Genomic DNA, 16,253 nt, shown 5'->3' on the forward strand with positions numbered 1-16,253 from the left:
ACTTTGCATATTATTACATATAGAAACGTCAAAGAAGGACTAGAAAAGTATGGTCTGCTTTAAATGTTTACATTTAACAAAGTATTTATCTTAATATCAAAAATATCAAATAACTACCAGTCAAAAGATAATTTATCACATGAGTCATAAAAATATTCATATATAATGCATAACATGGTATTGTTCAGTAACAGGACACAAAATGAATGAAAAACATCTTATAATTCTGTAAGTGTGTTTCTGTGATTTTTGTCTTTTTAACAGAATTTAAAGTTAATGTCAAAAGTCTATATTTGAGACCCTTTGTGAATGTAAAATGCCCTCCTGATTCCAACCATACTTCCAAAGGAAGTTAAAATATAAAATATGGAAATGTCTCCATAATGTATACATTTCTATATAAATAATAATTAGTTTTTTATTATTTTGTTATTATCTAATATGACTAATTATAGGCTTAAATCAATCAGAAAAAAATTAGATTGTGATTTTTTAAAAAAATCACTATTATGCTATTACAAAGCTGGCTGTGAAAACCTACAAGTATAACTTAAAAGGCCTAGACAATAATTTTCAATACAAATGAGAAAAAAGCAACAAGGATACATAATACAATGCAAAAATGGTACAAAGAAGAACTCAGAAAGTATTAATACATGAATCCCTAAAGTAAGATGAGAAAACACAATATAAGTAACTTGTACAGTGCCAAATATATTTTGTATACATGTCTTGGAGTTATTAGCTCATGCATAGAAGAAATCCCCAAATTCAAACAATAATTATAGTATCTGCATAGTAAGTAGATGCCATATGCTAGACACTGTGCTTTAAGAATGCCAATCTCATTTAATTTACACAACTACTTGAAAAGTCAGTTTCATTATTACCATTTAATAAGATAAGAAAAGCACAGAGGGTTGAATGATATCTAAAGTCAGTAAGCTAGTAAAAGCAAATGCAACAAAAATACAAATAGACAAATGGGATATAATTAAACTAAAAAGCTTCTGCACAGCAAAAGAAATAATCAACAGAGTAAATGGACAACCTACAGAATGGGAGAACATATTTGCAAACTATGTATCTGACAAAGGACTAATATCCAGACTCTATAAGGAACTAAAACAACTCAACAAGAAAAAAACAAATAACTCCATTAAAAAGTGGGCAAAGGGCATGAACACACATTTTCCAAAAGAAGACATATAAATGGCCAACAAACATGAAAAAATGCTAAACGTTACTAATACTCAGAGAAATGCAAATTAAACCCACAGTGAGATACCATCTTGTACCAGTCAGAACGGGTATTATTAAAAAGTCAAAAAACAATAGATGTCAACAAGGATGCGGTGAAAAGGGGAGCCCTTATACACTACTTATAGGAATGTAATTAGTACAGCCCTTATGAATAACAGTATGGAGATTTCTCAAAGAATTAAAAATAGACCTACCATTTGATCCATCAACTCTACTACTGGGGATCTACCCAAAGGAAAAGAAATTATTATAGCAAAAAGATAACTGTATTCGTGGGTTTATCACAGCACTATTCACAATAGCAAAAATACAAAATCAACTTCTCTTTCCATCAGTGGATGATTGGATAAAGAAAAAGTGGTGTATATATACACATACACCATGGACTACTACTTGGCCATAAAAAAGAATGAAATTATGTCTTTTGCAACAACATGGATGGAACTGGAGGCCCTTATCTTAACTGAAATGACTCAGAAACAAAAAGTCAAATACCACATATTCTCACTTGTAATTGAGAGCTAAATAATGTGTACACACGAACATACAGAGAGCAATAATAGACAATGAACACTCAGAAAGGTCGAGGATAGGGCAGGAGTGGGGTAAGGGATGATAAATTATCTAATGGATACAATGTACACTATTCAAGTGATGTTTACTCCAAAAGCCCAGCCTACCAATATGAAATATATCAATAACAAAACTGTACTTGTACAGTGAAATAAATCTATACAAATAAAAATATAACATTAATTTTAAAAGAAGTTTTAAGGGAAAAAAAGGCAGCCTATCTAACTGCACAGCCCATGTTCTTGGCCACTAGTTCATTCTTGCTTCCCAAATCCAAGTTGACATGAGTTTTCAGTGAGATTGCTAGTAAAAATAACACAACTTTTCCCCATTATATTTTTACTTAATGCAAGGACAAAGACAGCATGGGATAGTGTAAAGAAAAGAGTACAGAGCTAATGGTGAAAAGACCTTGGTTCTCATTTTAGCCATCTATACCTGTAGTCCCCAACCTACAGAACATGGACTGGTATTGGTCCATGGCCTGTTAGGAACTGGGCGGCACAGCAGGAGGTGAGTGGTGGGTAAGCAAACAAAGCTTCATCTGTATTTACAGCTGCTCCCCATGGCTTGCATCACCCCTGAGCTCCGCCTCCTGTCAGCATTACATTCTCATAGAAGCGTGATCCCTGCTGTAAACTGTGCATGCAAGGGATCTAGGTTGTACACTCCTTATGAGAATCTAATACCTGACGATCTGAGGTGGAGCTGAGTTAGTGATGCTAGTGCTGGGGAGTGGCTGCAAATACAGATTATCATTAGCAGAGAGGTCCAACTACACAATAAATGTAATATGCTTGAATCATCCCAAACTATCACCCTCCTCCCTGCTGGTCCATGGAAAAATTGTCTTCCATGAAACTGGTCCCTGGTACCAAAACATTGGGGACTACTGATCTATACCTTTGACAAATCAATTAAGTTCCTTAGATTACTATTTTATCTCTATAAAATGTAGATGATGGCCTGTTCTCTTACTGAAGAGGACTGATGACAAAATAAATGAAGAAAATACATATGAAAGTATTTGAAAATGCTTAATAATTTTTAAAAATTTAAGGCATTATTATTTCACATATTGTTTAAATACTTTATGCTTTACTCATTTCTAAACAGTAGTTTAGATAACGTATGGCAAATGTAAACTATAGAAAACTAGTTGTTAAAAATAAAAAAAAATTAAAACAAACAATTTGTTAACTTTTACTAAATTTTCCTAGAACCAGCTTTGATTTTAATTTGGTTATATACATATCTTTGATTTTATACACTATATATAACAGCAATATTTTATTCCCTTAATGATTAAAAATGACTAACATTTCCATTAATGGTTTTGAAGTAGGACAGGATGTTCTTAATATGATAAGCTTCTGTCTCTCTTTGCAGATATTTCTTTTCTTGACAGTTTTTGTATCATAAAATTATCTCAGCCTTGAACTACTATGAATTTCTTTATTATTTCATATTTTTGCATCATGACTTCTTAGGTCTATATGTGTTCAAATATAAGTAATACTACAAATGTTTATAGAGCACATTCTAACCTGTCATATACTATGTAAGTAATATAAATTAATAGAATAATGATGCAAACAAAACCTAGCCGTATGAGACTATTTCCTGTCACCATAAAAATGAAAATAACTACTGTTTTAAGCAAGTGTATTCTTTTCAGGCCAAACTTACACCAAATGTAAAGCTCCTAAAAAAGTGTAAAAATGGAAAGTATTTTGTATGTTTCATTCTACTTTTATTCAAGCATGCTTAACAAAATGATGAAAATGCTTACTTACTCGTACACCTTTAGGACCTGGATTACCTTCTGGTCCAGCTAAACCCTGGTGTGAACAAAAGACAGTGTTATCATACTACAGTACTTTTTGAAGACTTGATAAACAGAATAATAAAAAGGGTATATAAAGAGGTATCCTTTTCAAAACTATAAAATTCAGAATTCTGTATACCTAAGGAAGATTGTAAATGTTCAAGGAATTTTAGCATTTCAGAACCAGAAAAGGCACTAGATACAATCTATATACAAATATATTTTGGATATCTAAATAAAGTACATTAACATATATTGTCAGATACAAAAACTTTTTTATTGAATTATTTCTCATTGGAAAACTGTCTATGTTGTTTTAAAACATTTGTAATTCACTTATTCTAAAATGCCTGGCTGGGCGAGGTGGTTTATGTCTTTAATCCTAGCACTTTGGGAGGTCAAGGTAGGAGGATTGCTTGAGCCCAGGAGTTTGAGATTACAGTATCCACTGCACTCTAGCCTGGGCAACACAAAGAGACCCTATCTGACAAAAGGAAAAAAGATAATTCCCATAGATGTTTAAAAATATGAATACATTTGAATCTTCAGATTAATGTCCATATGATTAAGTATTCATATTTTATCTTTTTCAGATAACATATCACCACTTAAGGCAGAACTCTAATATACAATATCTTCAGGTATTTTTAAAAGCTTAAAATGGAATTTTGTTAACAATAGATTGTTTTTTGTGATTTTATTTCTCTCATTCTTGAAAATAAAAAAGAGATTATAAATATAATTTTATATATTTAATTAATTTTAGAAGTAATCCATTCATGAAACCCTAGGAAAGAACACTTACTTGATTGTTAATCTACATCAAGTAAAGTTAAAAATCAGAGGTGAATAATATGAAATTATTAGAATGAATTTCTAAAACAGTATACAAAGAACTGAATTTGGTTCAGATAAAAGTATTTGGTAGTGGTATTCTGTTTCCCAAGTTTTTATAACTGTCTTATCAAAAATCGATGTTTATTATAGAGTCTTAACTCCTACTATTACTTCATTTTGGTCAGTAGCAGTGTTATAAAATCAGCATCAGGGCTATTTTAAGATCTTATTGAACCCTTGGTCATTTTAATTTCAAAGGTTCCACTATACATCACATCAATCACGTTTAAAAGATCCACTCCTATTTTAAACAAAACTTTTTGCAGTATAATTTTTAAAGGGTTTCTACAACTCTGATTTTGAAATTATTTCTCTATGAGTAATTCATTATTTAACAAAAATATACTGACTGTCACTTGAACATTAATTCTCAAAATCAGAACACAGAATGTATTAATGAAGAGGTGTATAAAAGGAGATGTGTAGACATAGTTACTGCACCTGCCTGCCGGGATAACCAGGTGAACCAATATTACCAGCAAATCCTGGAATTCCCTGAAATAAAAAATGAAATACATAAAACAGTACAATAAAGCCAAAGAAAGACCAAGGAAACAAATTTGGTATATTTGTAATATGTAAGTTTGGAAAGAATTTTTTCTCCATAAAAATACTGAGTCCTGCACATGGTTTATCTGATTGATAACACCTATTTGAAAGAAAATGGGCCAAAATTCATAAATAAAAATAAATAATGTTTTTAGATTAGGGCCCTAAATGAGACATTGATCATTAGTAATGATAAATCTGGGATGGAAAAATCCAGTGCTACACAACTAAAGAAGACATTTATTCTAGAAGAAGAGCTGGTAGATTTCTTAATAACCAGTAACTTTTTTGATCAAATTCCTTCTTGTCTCAATGATTCTGTAACACTCCTTCATTGAGCATGAGCCTCAGAAGACCAAGGGGAGCAGTAAACTTCAAAACCAATTTCTTCTTCCTTCCTAAAATAAGCTTAACCTTAAAGCAAGTCTGATTAAGTAAATGGATATTAAGTGGTCGATATCTTTATTGTGTTATGGGTCAGTTTGAAAATTTGCACAGTAAATTTGGAAGGTGCTATGGACTGAATGTTTGTGTGTCCTCAAAATTCATATGGTGAAATCCTAACCCTAATGACAATGCCCGATGGTTTTAGGAGGTGGGGCCTTTGGGAGGTAATTAGGTCATGAGGGTGAAGCCCTCATGATGGGATAAATGCCCTTATATTAAGAGGCTACACTACAGGGCTAGTTAGCTCTCTTTCTACCCTGTGAGGATATCGTGAAAAGTCAGCAGTCTGTAATCCAGAAGAGGGCCCTTACCAGAACCCAACCATGCTGGCACACTGATCCAAATTTTCAGCCTCTAGAACTGTTAGATATAAATTTCTGTTGTTTATAAGCCACCCAGTCTATGGTATTCTGTTATAGCTGCTCAAACGGACTTAGACAGATGATAAACTCCTTTGGAACTGACAACTTAGAGTTCCTGATTTAAAACAAAGTTTGCTCATGGAACGCTGATAGATGGAGACCCAAAGGCATAAGAAAACTGCTGCAGAACTGGATGGTAAAGTGAGACAAAATAGCTCCTTTTTTTTCTTTTTTGCTTTATTTCATTGATACAGCATTCATTCATTATCAGTTTATTCAGAGTTTAGGTCTATTAAATAATTCTTTTTTTTCTTTTCCTGAAACAGGGTCTTACTCTGTCACCAAAGCTATAGTTCAGTGGCCTGATCATAGTTCACTGAAGCCTCAAACTCCTGAGTTTGAGTGATCCTCCCACCTCAGCCTCCCAAGTAGCTGGGGCTACAGGCAGGGGCTACCACACCAGTTAATATTTTTAAATTTTTCATAGAGTCTGGGTCTCGCTATGTTGCTCAAGCTGGTCTTGAACTCCTGGGCCCACATGTTCCTCCCATCTAAGCCTCCCAAAGTGCTGGGATTACAACCACCGCACCTGGCCTATTAAATAATTCTTGAACAAAGGAAATGCCAGAAAAATGTGTACTGAGCTGCCTTTACTTAACTTAAAATGGTAACAACAATGATAAGCTTTTCAGATTCCTTATTTATTATGTAAAATTCATTTCCTCCTTGTGTGTAATAGAGATAATAAAATAGCACTTTGTCCCTCTGCTCCAAAGTAGGTAGAAGATTATTACTTCTAGTTTAATTATAGAAACACTAAAATTCCTAAAAATTTGGAAAAATCTATAGAAAGAACAGTCAAGGAAAAGGCAAATGGAGGATCACAGTTGAAAGTTTCTTCTCACACTTTTCTCAGAATCCATCTCTCAATTTTATTCTCTCTCATTTCTCTCCCTCATCTCCCCTTCTTGGACCCAACAATTGGCATTTACTGAGCACTTTTTTATGTAGCACTTTGTGTCTGCTTTGTGTTTATGAGACAGATACTATTTCCTCCAGTCTACATTTGAAGGAACTAAGATACAGAAGGAGTTATGACAATGGACAATTTAACAGAATGTGAATAAACAGCAGCCTTCTGAGGATTGCAGAATAAAGAAATTCTTGTCTACATTTAGAGAGATTATATCCTATGAATTTCAGAAATATATTTATGTACTAAATATTACCTTATTAATATTATATGGTACATATAATATTTTATTCCCATAACATTTACTGAATATTTATCATGTACCAGGCACTATTTTAAGTGTTTTATATGTATTATATGCTCAAAAACCCTCTAAGGTAGATATCATTATCCCTAGATTAAAGATGAGAAAAAATGAGACATAAAATATTTATCTCATCAGTTCTAAGTCACTCAGAAAGTGAGTAGGATTCTAGGATTAAAGTTAGCAAATCTAATTCCAGAGACCACCATGCAAGGCTGCTTCCCTAGTGTGGGTCTGAAGTGCATATAACGTCTAATAGCACTCCAGGGAAAGCCATCTAATTATGAGATTTGCTCCAGTATATTTACAACTGCCTTCCTTTATACCTCATCCAATTCCAAAATACACAGGCCTATATCTTGTGTATTTGTGAATACAAAGCCTTATATTTGGGTATGCCAAAAGAAAGGAATGAAACAAATTTGAAAGATTGTTTTTATTCTGTAGGCTAATGGCAAACACCATCTCTTTCTCATTCCTTTCCTAGTCAAAGTAGGTTAACTGACTTCAATAAAAAGCCAATCTGTTATAGGATGTAAGTAAAATCTGATTTTGAATGGATTTTCATAGAGGGTATTAAGGCAACATATAGAGATCTAACTAATACAACCCAGCTGCTTAGAGAAAGACACAAAAAAGTTCTGCTCAATGTCTAAGTTTTGCTTCACTAGAATAGCAGTAAACAAAGTAAAGAAGACTTTAGCATAGTTTCTATATACTATAAACATATTCTGAGCCAACTACACCCTAAAATCACTGTAACAACCATTGAAACTCAAAACAAACACCATGACTCAAATCATTCTGTGCTTTAAGATAGATTTAAAGAAAAGTTGGCTTATTCAAATCTGTAGATTGGATGGAGGAATAGAGATACTGTCATATCACCATGTACCTTGAAAAATTAGGAGCAGGAAATTAGGAAGCCTGCCCAATCTCAGTTCTTACTCTGAGCATTAAAACACGTGCTCTGAGTCAGTCAGACTTCATTTGGAATCCCAGCACTGCTACTATGGGTCTTATCCATACCTCAGTTTTTTTTTATTAGTAAAATAGAATAATAACACCCAGGTCACAGGATTCATATTATTATTATCTGTGGAGAAAACAGAATGTGTAGGAATATATTTAAAAGTGGAGGTAGCTGCAATAACTATTAGTGTTGGTGGGCATTAAATTAGTTAACATATACAAAATATTGAATAAATAATCTATTACTAGAAGTTGTTAACAGGAGTACAGTTTGACAAATAATAAGGTCTCAGTAAGTAACACCTCTTTTTATTAGAGCTCACACATGCTATGATTACCTTTCCAAATGTTTGCTGACCAATTTCTAGATATTTATTTTCAAGAAGTGAATGTCTTCTAGCAAATCAGTCATGCTTCTCTTAATGTTCACAGTATTTTCACAGTTAAAATGTAAAATTATTTTAGTTGTTCCTCAAAGTTAACACAAATTTTTTCTATTTTATTCTGTAAACAAATAGAATAGAAAGCAAAAACTGGTTCCCAAATACATTTTCCAATCTTTAAAACTAATTTTAGGCTCTTCTAAAAGGTATACTACCCTCAGAATAATAACATAACACAAGAACTAGGTTATAGAGCAGTTGTGAGAGAACTGGTCAGTACTGACACATGGCCAATTTTTCACTTACTTGCAAAGTATCAAATTGCCTTCATTGGAATCCACACATTTCGGCCAAAGCAGTGTTCTGAGAGATTTTTTTTTCTCTCCAGGGACTAATCCCTATTACCCTTCTTATTTTTTCCCCCAAATGCACAAATGCTTTTCAGCATTTGTTTGATCTTCAGGAAACCAAGATTGCACCTGTCACAAATACATCTGTTGCTTTGCTGGCCATGTCTAGTAATTAACAACTTTAAAAAACTGTGCCTCAGAGACTGAACCAAGTGTACTGTCTCACTTAACATGAATGAAAGAGAAAGTTGGCTTTGTTTCCTCAGTTACATCTTTCCCTCAGGTATTATTTATCATGTATCTTCCTGAATCTCTTTTAGGGCTTCCTGAGACTCTTTGCTGATTCCTTAATAATGGTATCCATCATCTTAGTTTCTAATCTCCTCACTTTTTCACTGTTTTATCCATATTGGCCTAGTACAGACTATATTGAAAACAAGATATATGACTTTAGTTTTTCTTATGACATATGATATACTATTTTCTGGTGAGAGAGAGAGAGAAACAATAGCATGATCAAAATCTAAATAGTTCCAAAACTATTCTGAGTTTTAAGTAGTGTGAATATTATGGATAACAATATATGTACCATTCTAATTTGGATTGTTATTAAAATTTATTTGCATCTCCTCATGCAAGGGTCAGGGAACTAACAGCTATGGGTTAGGCTTTAATGAACAGGTAAGTCCCTGAAATTGTACAAAAATCAAATGTGTATATGAGTGTGCATGGATTACGTACATTTTCTGGGAAAGGGTTCATAGCATTTATGAGATTCTCAAAGGAAACTATAAACCACAGAAATTTAAGAAATACTGTTCTGAAACATGTTAGGCAAATAGTAAAAGTGAATAATAGTGAAATATTATGTTATATTTTTTATATTGAAAGGTCTAAAGCTAATCAATTAAAAGGTTTTCCTGCACTAAGTAGAGTGAAAATCACTGTGAAGACAAATTGAAAAAGTGAGGGAAAATAATCTTTCAGTGGAGCTCCCTAAAATGTGCCTTTTGCGCTGGAGAAGATACATGTTTGATGAAGGAAATACTTACTTGTTCACCTTGGAGTCCTGGGAGCCCTGGATAGCCTTTGAGACCCTGCAAACAAAAAAATGAAGACATGCTATGAAAAGTAAATTCATATAAGCCAAATAAGGAAACATAGGTTCTAAGTTGCCCCAACTTTTAATTTCCTCATCAATACAAATTTAATTGTTACTAATTTATTTCTTATTAAATTTAAACTTCTAAATTTAATAAGAATTTCATTTTTATAAAATAATAAATGAATTCTTATTATTAACTGCTAATTAATTTTGATTATTATTTGAATGATTTATTATCAACTAAAATGGCAGCACAGTGTGAATAAAAAATAAAGTACATCTTTATAAAAGGCTCATGTCTAGCAATGGATCTGTTAAGTTTGCTGAAGCTTTTTTTTTTTTTTTGAGACAAGTCTCACTTTGTTGCCCAGGCTAGAGTGAGTGCTATGGCATTAGCCTAGCTCACAGCAACCTCAAACTACTGGGCTCAAGCAATCCTACTGCCTCAGCCTCCCAAGTGGCTGGGACTACAGACATGCGCCACCATGCCCGGCTAATTTTTTCTATATATATTAGTTGGCCAATTAATTTCTTTCTATTTATAGTAGAGACCGGGTCTCGCTCTTGCTCAGGCTGGTTTCGAACTCCTGACCTCGAGCAATCCACCCGCCTTGGCCTCCCAGAGTGCTAGGAGCTGAAGCTTTTTAAAAGTTGGTCTTAGTTCAATAATACTAAGAGAAAATGCCCTCAGACTTATTCTGTTTGTAATTATTGAAAAACTGGACCATATCCAGGCAGTTTCTCTAATCCAAATCATTGTTATAACATCCCATGAATGAGCTAACTGGATAAAAGAGGATGCTCACAGGTTCATCAAAAGGGGTAGTATAAAGTTGTCTAGGGAATTTGAAACAAAAATATGTTCCAAATAGTAGAACCAAAATCCAATCTTAATCTCTATCATTAACACCAAATTTATAAAACAGACTTCTTCCTCTAGAAAGATATTCTAGAAGCAAAATGAAGGAAGCTAAAAGAAAGGACAGAAGAAATAAAAGAAGATTTTGGACCTTATTTGTATAGTTCTAATTAACAGTGATTTGATCTACTATTTACTAGAAGATTTCGGTGCTTATAAAAGAAAAAGAAACCTTTAGAACCTCATAGGATTTTAAACAAAATAAACTCAAGAGCATGTGATAAATCATAGTTTACAAATAGCAAAGACTTCCAATTAATATACTATAAACTGAAGACAAGTTTTTAGGGTTTCAAAATACAGTCTAATGAAGTAAAAGAATCATTCAGGATTAAGCACTAAGGGTTTATCAGAAGAGATTGAGTTGGGATTAATGGATTAGAAAAGGAAATGATGCTTTCCTTAAACAATGGGGAAATGAGAAGAGATGTCTACTAGAAAGATAAGGGAATGATTTAAGCAGCTTTTGAGATGTTAAACTTAAAAGGACAGTAAATTCTTTAAGTTGAGAGGTCTCTTGGGAACCAAAGAGAAGACTGGAAAAAGTAAAGAAGCAAGTTTGGAGATAAAAATGTTTGTGTTATCTATACAGCATATAAGTAAAAAGGATATAATATATGATATAATATATATAATATATAATATAATAAAACAAAAAACTAGAGAGAATGGGGAAAAGCTTATACTCTCGAGAGTCCAGTTCCTCTATAATTAGGCCATTAGAAAGAGATCAGGGAAGTAGCCATGAGAAAGAAGGGAGAAAAGGGAAGGAAGGAATGAATGAACTTCACTGAGCTACTATGTGCCAGGCATTGTGCCGGCTACTTCTGAATATCTTAGTTAATTCTTATAGCAATCCTATAAAGCAGGTATTATCCCTATTTTTACAAATGAGGAAATTGAGCTCAAATGAGAAATTAAATGACTTGACCATAGTCATATAGAATCATATTGGTTTGATAGTTTTATTTATAAATAATTGTAAAACCTGCCATTTTACTTACTTTATATTATACGCTTATCATTTTCTCACACTCAAATATAATCTACAAACTCATTAATTATAGGCCACCAAGACAAATCAACAAAAACAATTATACTTCAAAACTCATGGTTCTATTAAAGTTACATGTTTACCAATAACATCTAATATATCCAGTATTTAACTCAATTTTATTCTGAGATTTTATATTTTTAAGATAGCTAAAGATTAGCCTAATTACAAAATATGAGATATCTTGTGCTCAGTTGTCCCAATGTTTACACAAGATTCCACAAATAAAAATATACACAAACCTAAGTTTTTTCACTTTTTATAAGAGGAGATAAGAAACATCCCCAGCACTAAGACAGTGGGAATGGCTCCATGGGATGAGGCAGCAGGTCTAGGAGGGTGAGAGCTAGAAGTTTCCAGGGACACTACCAGGAATATGAGGAACAAAGAGCCAGGGTAGGAGGCACATGGTTTAGAGAGACTCGTTGCCATGGGCCTATTTCTTTTATCTTTTTAAAAAATAAGCATGTATTCATTTATTTACTTACTTTTATTTCTGTGAACCTTTGAGACTTAGCTAGCTACATGCTTCATTTTTTTGGCTGCCTTTTTTTTTTTTAATTTTAGCATATTATGGGGGAACAAATGTTAAGGTTACATATATTGCTCATGCCCCACCTCCCCTTTCGAGTCAGAGCTTCAAGCGTGACCATCCCCCAAACGCTGCACATCTCACTCATTATGTTTGTATATGCCCATCCTCCTCCTCCCTCCCACCTGCCCAACATCCGATAAATGTTATTCCTATATGTCCACTGAGGTGTTGATCCGTTAATACCAATTTGCTGGTGAGTACATGTGGTGCCTGTTTTTCCATTCTTGAGATACTTCACTTAGTACAATGGGTTCCAGCTCTATCCAGGAAAATACAAGAGGTGCTATATCACCATTCTTTCTTAAAGCTGAGTAGCACTCCATGGTATACATATACCACATTTTATTAATCCACGCATGTATTGATAGGCACTTGGGTTGTTTCCACAACTTTGCAATTGTGAATTGTGCTGCTATAAGCATTCGAGTGCAGGTGTCTTTTTTGTAGAGTGTCATTTGATCTTTTGGGTAGATGTCCAGTAGTGGAATTGCTGGATCAAATGGTAGATCTACTTGTATTGCTTTAAGGTATCTCCATATTGCTTTCCACAGAGATTGAACTCGTTTGCAGTCCCACAAGCAGTGTAGGAGTGTTCCTATCTCTCTGCATCCATGCCAACATTTATTGTTTGGGGACTTTTTGATCTAATCAGAGTTTCTTTCCTCCCTAGCCTACAGTGATACAGAATGCAGTGGTGGCACAACTTCTTTAGCTTACTTTCCCCAAAGCACTTTATAATTGTAAACTATATATGTTAGTCATGGTATCTTCTGCATGTACAATTCCATTTTAAGGGATTCTTCTTCATTCAGAAACCCTTACAAAGTGGTAGCACCATGCAATCATGATCTGTTCTTCATGGACTCACCCCTACTCACCTCAACCATAAGAGTTGGCACTTGATCTAAGATAGGACAATGCAAAGTCTGGCCAATATCCTATAAGGTCACTTGGAATATGGTTTTGTTTAAATAAAGAAAAACTGGGCCAATAAAATTCTCTCTTTTAAAAAAGCATTTTAACTATTAAAAACAATAGAAAAATTTAGGTACTTAGCACTTCGGTGGGGGAAAGCTGGAAAGATTCACAAAGAAAGAGGAAGAGTGGGGGCATTAAGATGCTACAAGAAAGCCAAGGTACAACTAAAAATTAAGAATAAGTAGATATTATGTTGAGAAAGAAAGTTGTTGTCAGAGAAGAAGATAATGCAAAAAGGCAGATGCAGAGAGAGTAATATTAACAACAACAAAAAAACCACACAGTAAAAAATCCACAAACTAATGTTGCTAAGATACTCAAAGATGCTAAGAGCTCATTTGAATCATGTCTTTCTCCATGATACCAAATCATATTATAACACCCAGTTTTATATTCCTTCAGATCCCTGTTTCCTTTATTGCTACAGAAAAGACTGAAATAACTCACTTTCTTCCTTGAAATAACGTAAGTCTCCATTCTTTATAATCAAAAGAACCTAAGTAAAACAATATTTTTTGTTTTTATTTTTGTTTTAACTGCTAACAATAAGCACAGACCAAATACATTGATTTCTAGATCCAGTTTTGCCACTAACTAGCCATATCATGAGCCTCAATGTCTGTATTTGTAAAATGATAGCATTCAATTTATTGCTAAATTTCTTTTTATTTCTTGAATTCTGTGATTACTGGAATCTGTAAGAAAGTCACTACTTTGTTTTCTTTAAATTTATCTGTCATTGAATGAAAAAACAAAGGTAAATATATGAGTCAATTCAGGCTTGGAGACATAGGAAGAATTCAAGAAAATCAGAGAAAACTCAGGTTCAGGCTCCGAAGTGCATTTCCTCATATAACCTAAAACAAAGATGAGGACTCTGAGATAAGCAGAATGGAAGAGAGTGGGTCGAATAGAAGTCTACTGTGATAGTCTAGCTGAAAGATAATTATAAATTACACTAGGGTGGTAGAGTTAGAGATGGTGTAATGAACCCCTTGAAGAGCTTAAGCTTAATATAAGCTTCCTGTCTATTTTATTGAGTCTGATAGCCTGAGTGCTTAGAACAGTGCATGGTGCATGGTACATAGTAGGTGCTCATTAATTAACTGATGAAGAGAAATGGATGAACATGTAAATTGATGGAAAGACTTGGATGCATTTGGACATTACTTGTGTAGAAAATAGATTCTAAAACTATTTAATATGGTATCTCAATTTTCTTAAGGTTGAAATGAAAGGCAATAAACAGAATAAAGACTCCTTTTGTTATTTTAAATGTACATTGGTAATATACTAGAGTTATCATCAGCACTGTTGTATAAAGACTTACATTTACTTCCTAAATTTCTGATTATATGCCTCATTTACCTTTTACTTAAACATGAGTCTGTATAGCTTTAAAAAGCAAGGGGGATAATCTGGGAAACCTGTCTATATTCAAGCTTTGACATAGCTCCAACCTACGGACTTGGCATATTATCTTTAAAAATTAGTTTCTATTACAGTTTTTGAAATATTATTTGAGTCATTATTTTCTATACTCATATAGGAAGAATGACAAAAAAAGTCTAGTAACTAACAACATATGATATTTCTCTGATGAACATTCTGGAAAAAACTGATGCAAACACATTCCTTAAGTAATACCAGTAGGAAAATTTACAAATTACATGCATGTTTTCAACTTTATATATGAATGGTTTGCTCATTTTAAGAATTTTCTTTCCCCCCACTAAATGGGAAGCACTTATGTTCCTGGAAAAAAAGACTTTTTCTACATATGGAAAGTGTTCCCTGTGGCACAAGTTAGCTTCTGTATAATCACCCTGCTTTTCTATTATGGGCTTCCTCTTAAAAACTTTTAGGTTTCAGAAAGGTAGAAGCATTCCTCTCCAGAACTCACAAAAATTCTAAAGAAATTGTGGAGACTAGAGGATTTGCCTTTGGCATTCTCCTTAAAACCCTGCAATAGGCTCTCTACTACATGATAAATGTTTTAACATGGTATGTAAATCCCTTTATAATTTGGACCTTAACTACCCCTCAAGCTTTATCTCCTGATGCCTCCTGCCTCACATGTCAAGATTCAAGAACAAGGAATTGTTTCTTACCTCCAAGCCTTTTTTTATGCATCATCTATGTGTAGATAGCATACTTGTCCACTATGTACAATATCATCAGGATGACTTCTGCTCATCCTCAAGACGTAAGTTAGATGTCACTTCTTTATCTGCTCCCTGCACCCACTGCCCCTCACCCCCAGGAAGTTTATATAACCTTCAACTATGTCCTATTCATATCTTTATCATTACACTTTCCATAGCATAATATACATTTGTGGTTTATTTTTGTACAGGTTGAGTATCCCTTATCTGAAATGCTTGGGACCAGAAGTGTTTCAGATTTCAGATTTTTTTTTCAGGTTTTGAAATGTTTGCATTATACCAGCTGAGCATCCCAAATCTGAAAATCCAAAATCTGAAATGGTCCCATAGCATTTCGTTTCAGCGGCATGTTGGCACTCAGAAAGTTTCAGATTTTTTAGCATTTCAGATACAGGATTTAGGATGCTTAACCTTTATCTGTCTCCTTTTGAAAACAGTAAGGTACTTGAAGGAAAAAACTTTATCTTCTTTACATAATATAGGTTTGCTGAATGAACTTTAGGACAAAAGTATGTGATTAAAACAACTGCAGCATT

General features: G+C 33.5%; 1 protein-coding gene across 1 annotated transcript in view; it reads right to left on the minus strand.

Annotated features, from left to right (window-relative positions):
• COL24A1 (collagen type XXIV alpha 1 chain) overlaps positions 1 to 16,253 on the minus strand; it is a 279,723-nt gene that overhangs the window by 234,681 nt on the left and 28,789 nt on the right. Inside the window, exons 7-9 of the mRNA XM_076010342.1 lie at positions 9,954 to 9,998; positions 5,003 to 5,056; positions 3,633 to 3,677 (exon numbers count right to left, since the gene is read on the minus strand). Coding sequence (XP_075866457.1) covers positions 3,633 to 3,677; positions 5,003 to 5,056; positions 9,954 to 9,998 — 144 coding nt within the window. The remainder of the gene's footprint in view (positions 1 to 3,632; positions 3,678 to 5,002; positions 5,057 to 9,953; positions 9,999 to 16,253) is intronic.

Source organism: Microcebus murinus, chromosome 2 (genome assembly GCF_040939455.1).
Source record: "Microcebus murinus isolate Inina chromosome 2, M.murinus_Inina_mat1.0, whole genome shotgun sequence".
Lineage (NCBI taxonomy): Eukaryota > Metazoa > Chordata > Mammalia > Primates > Cheirogaleidae > Microcebus > Microcebus murinus.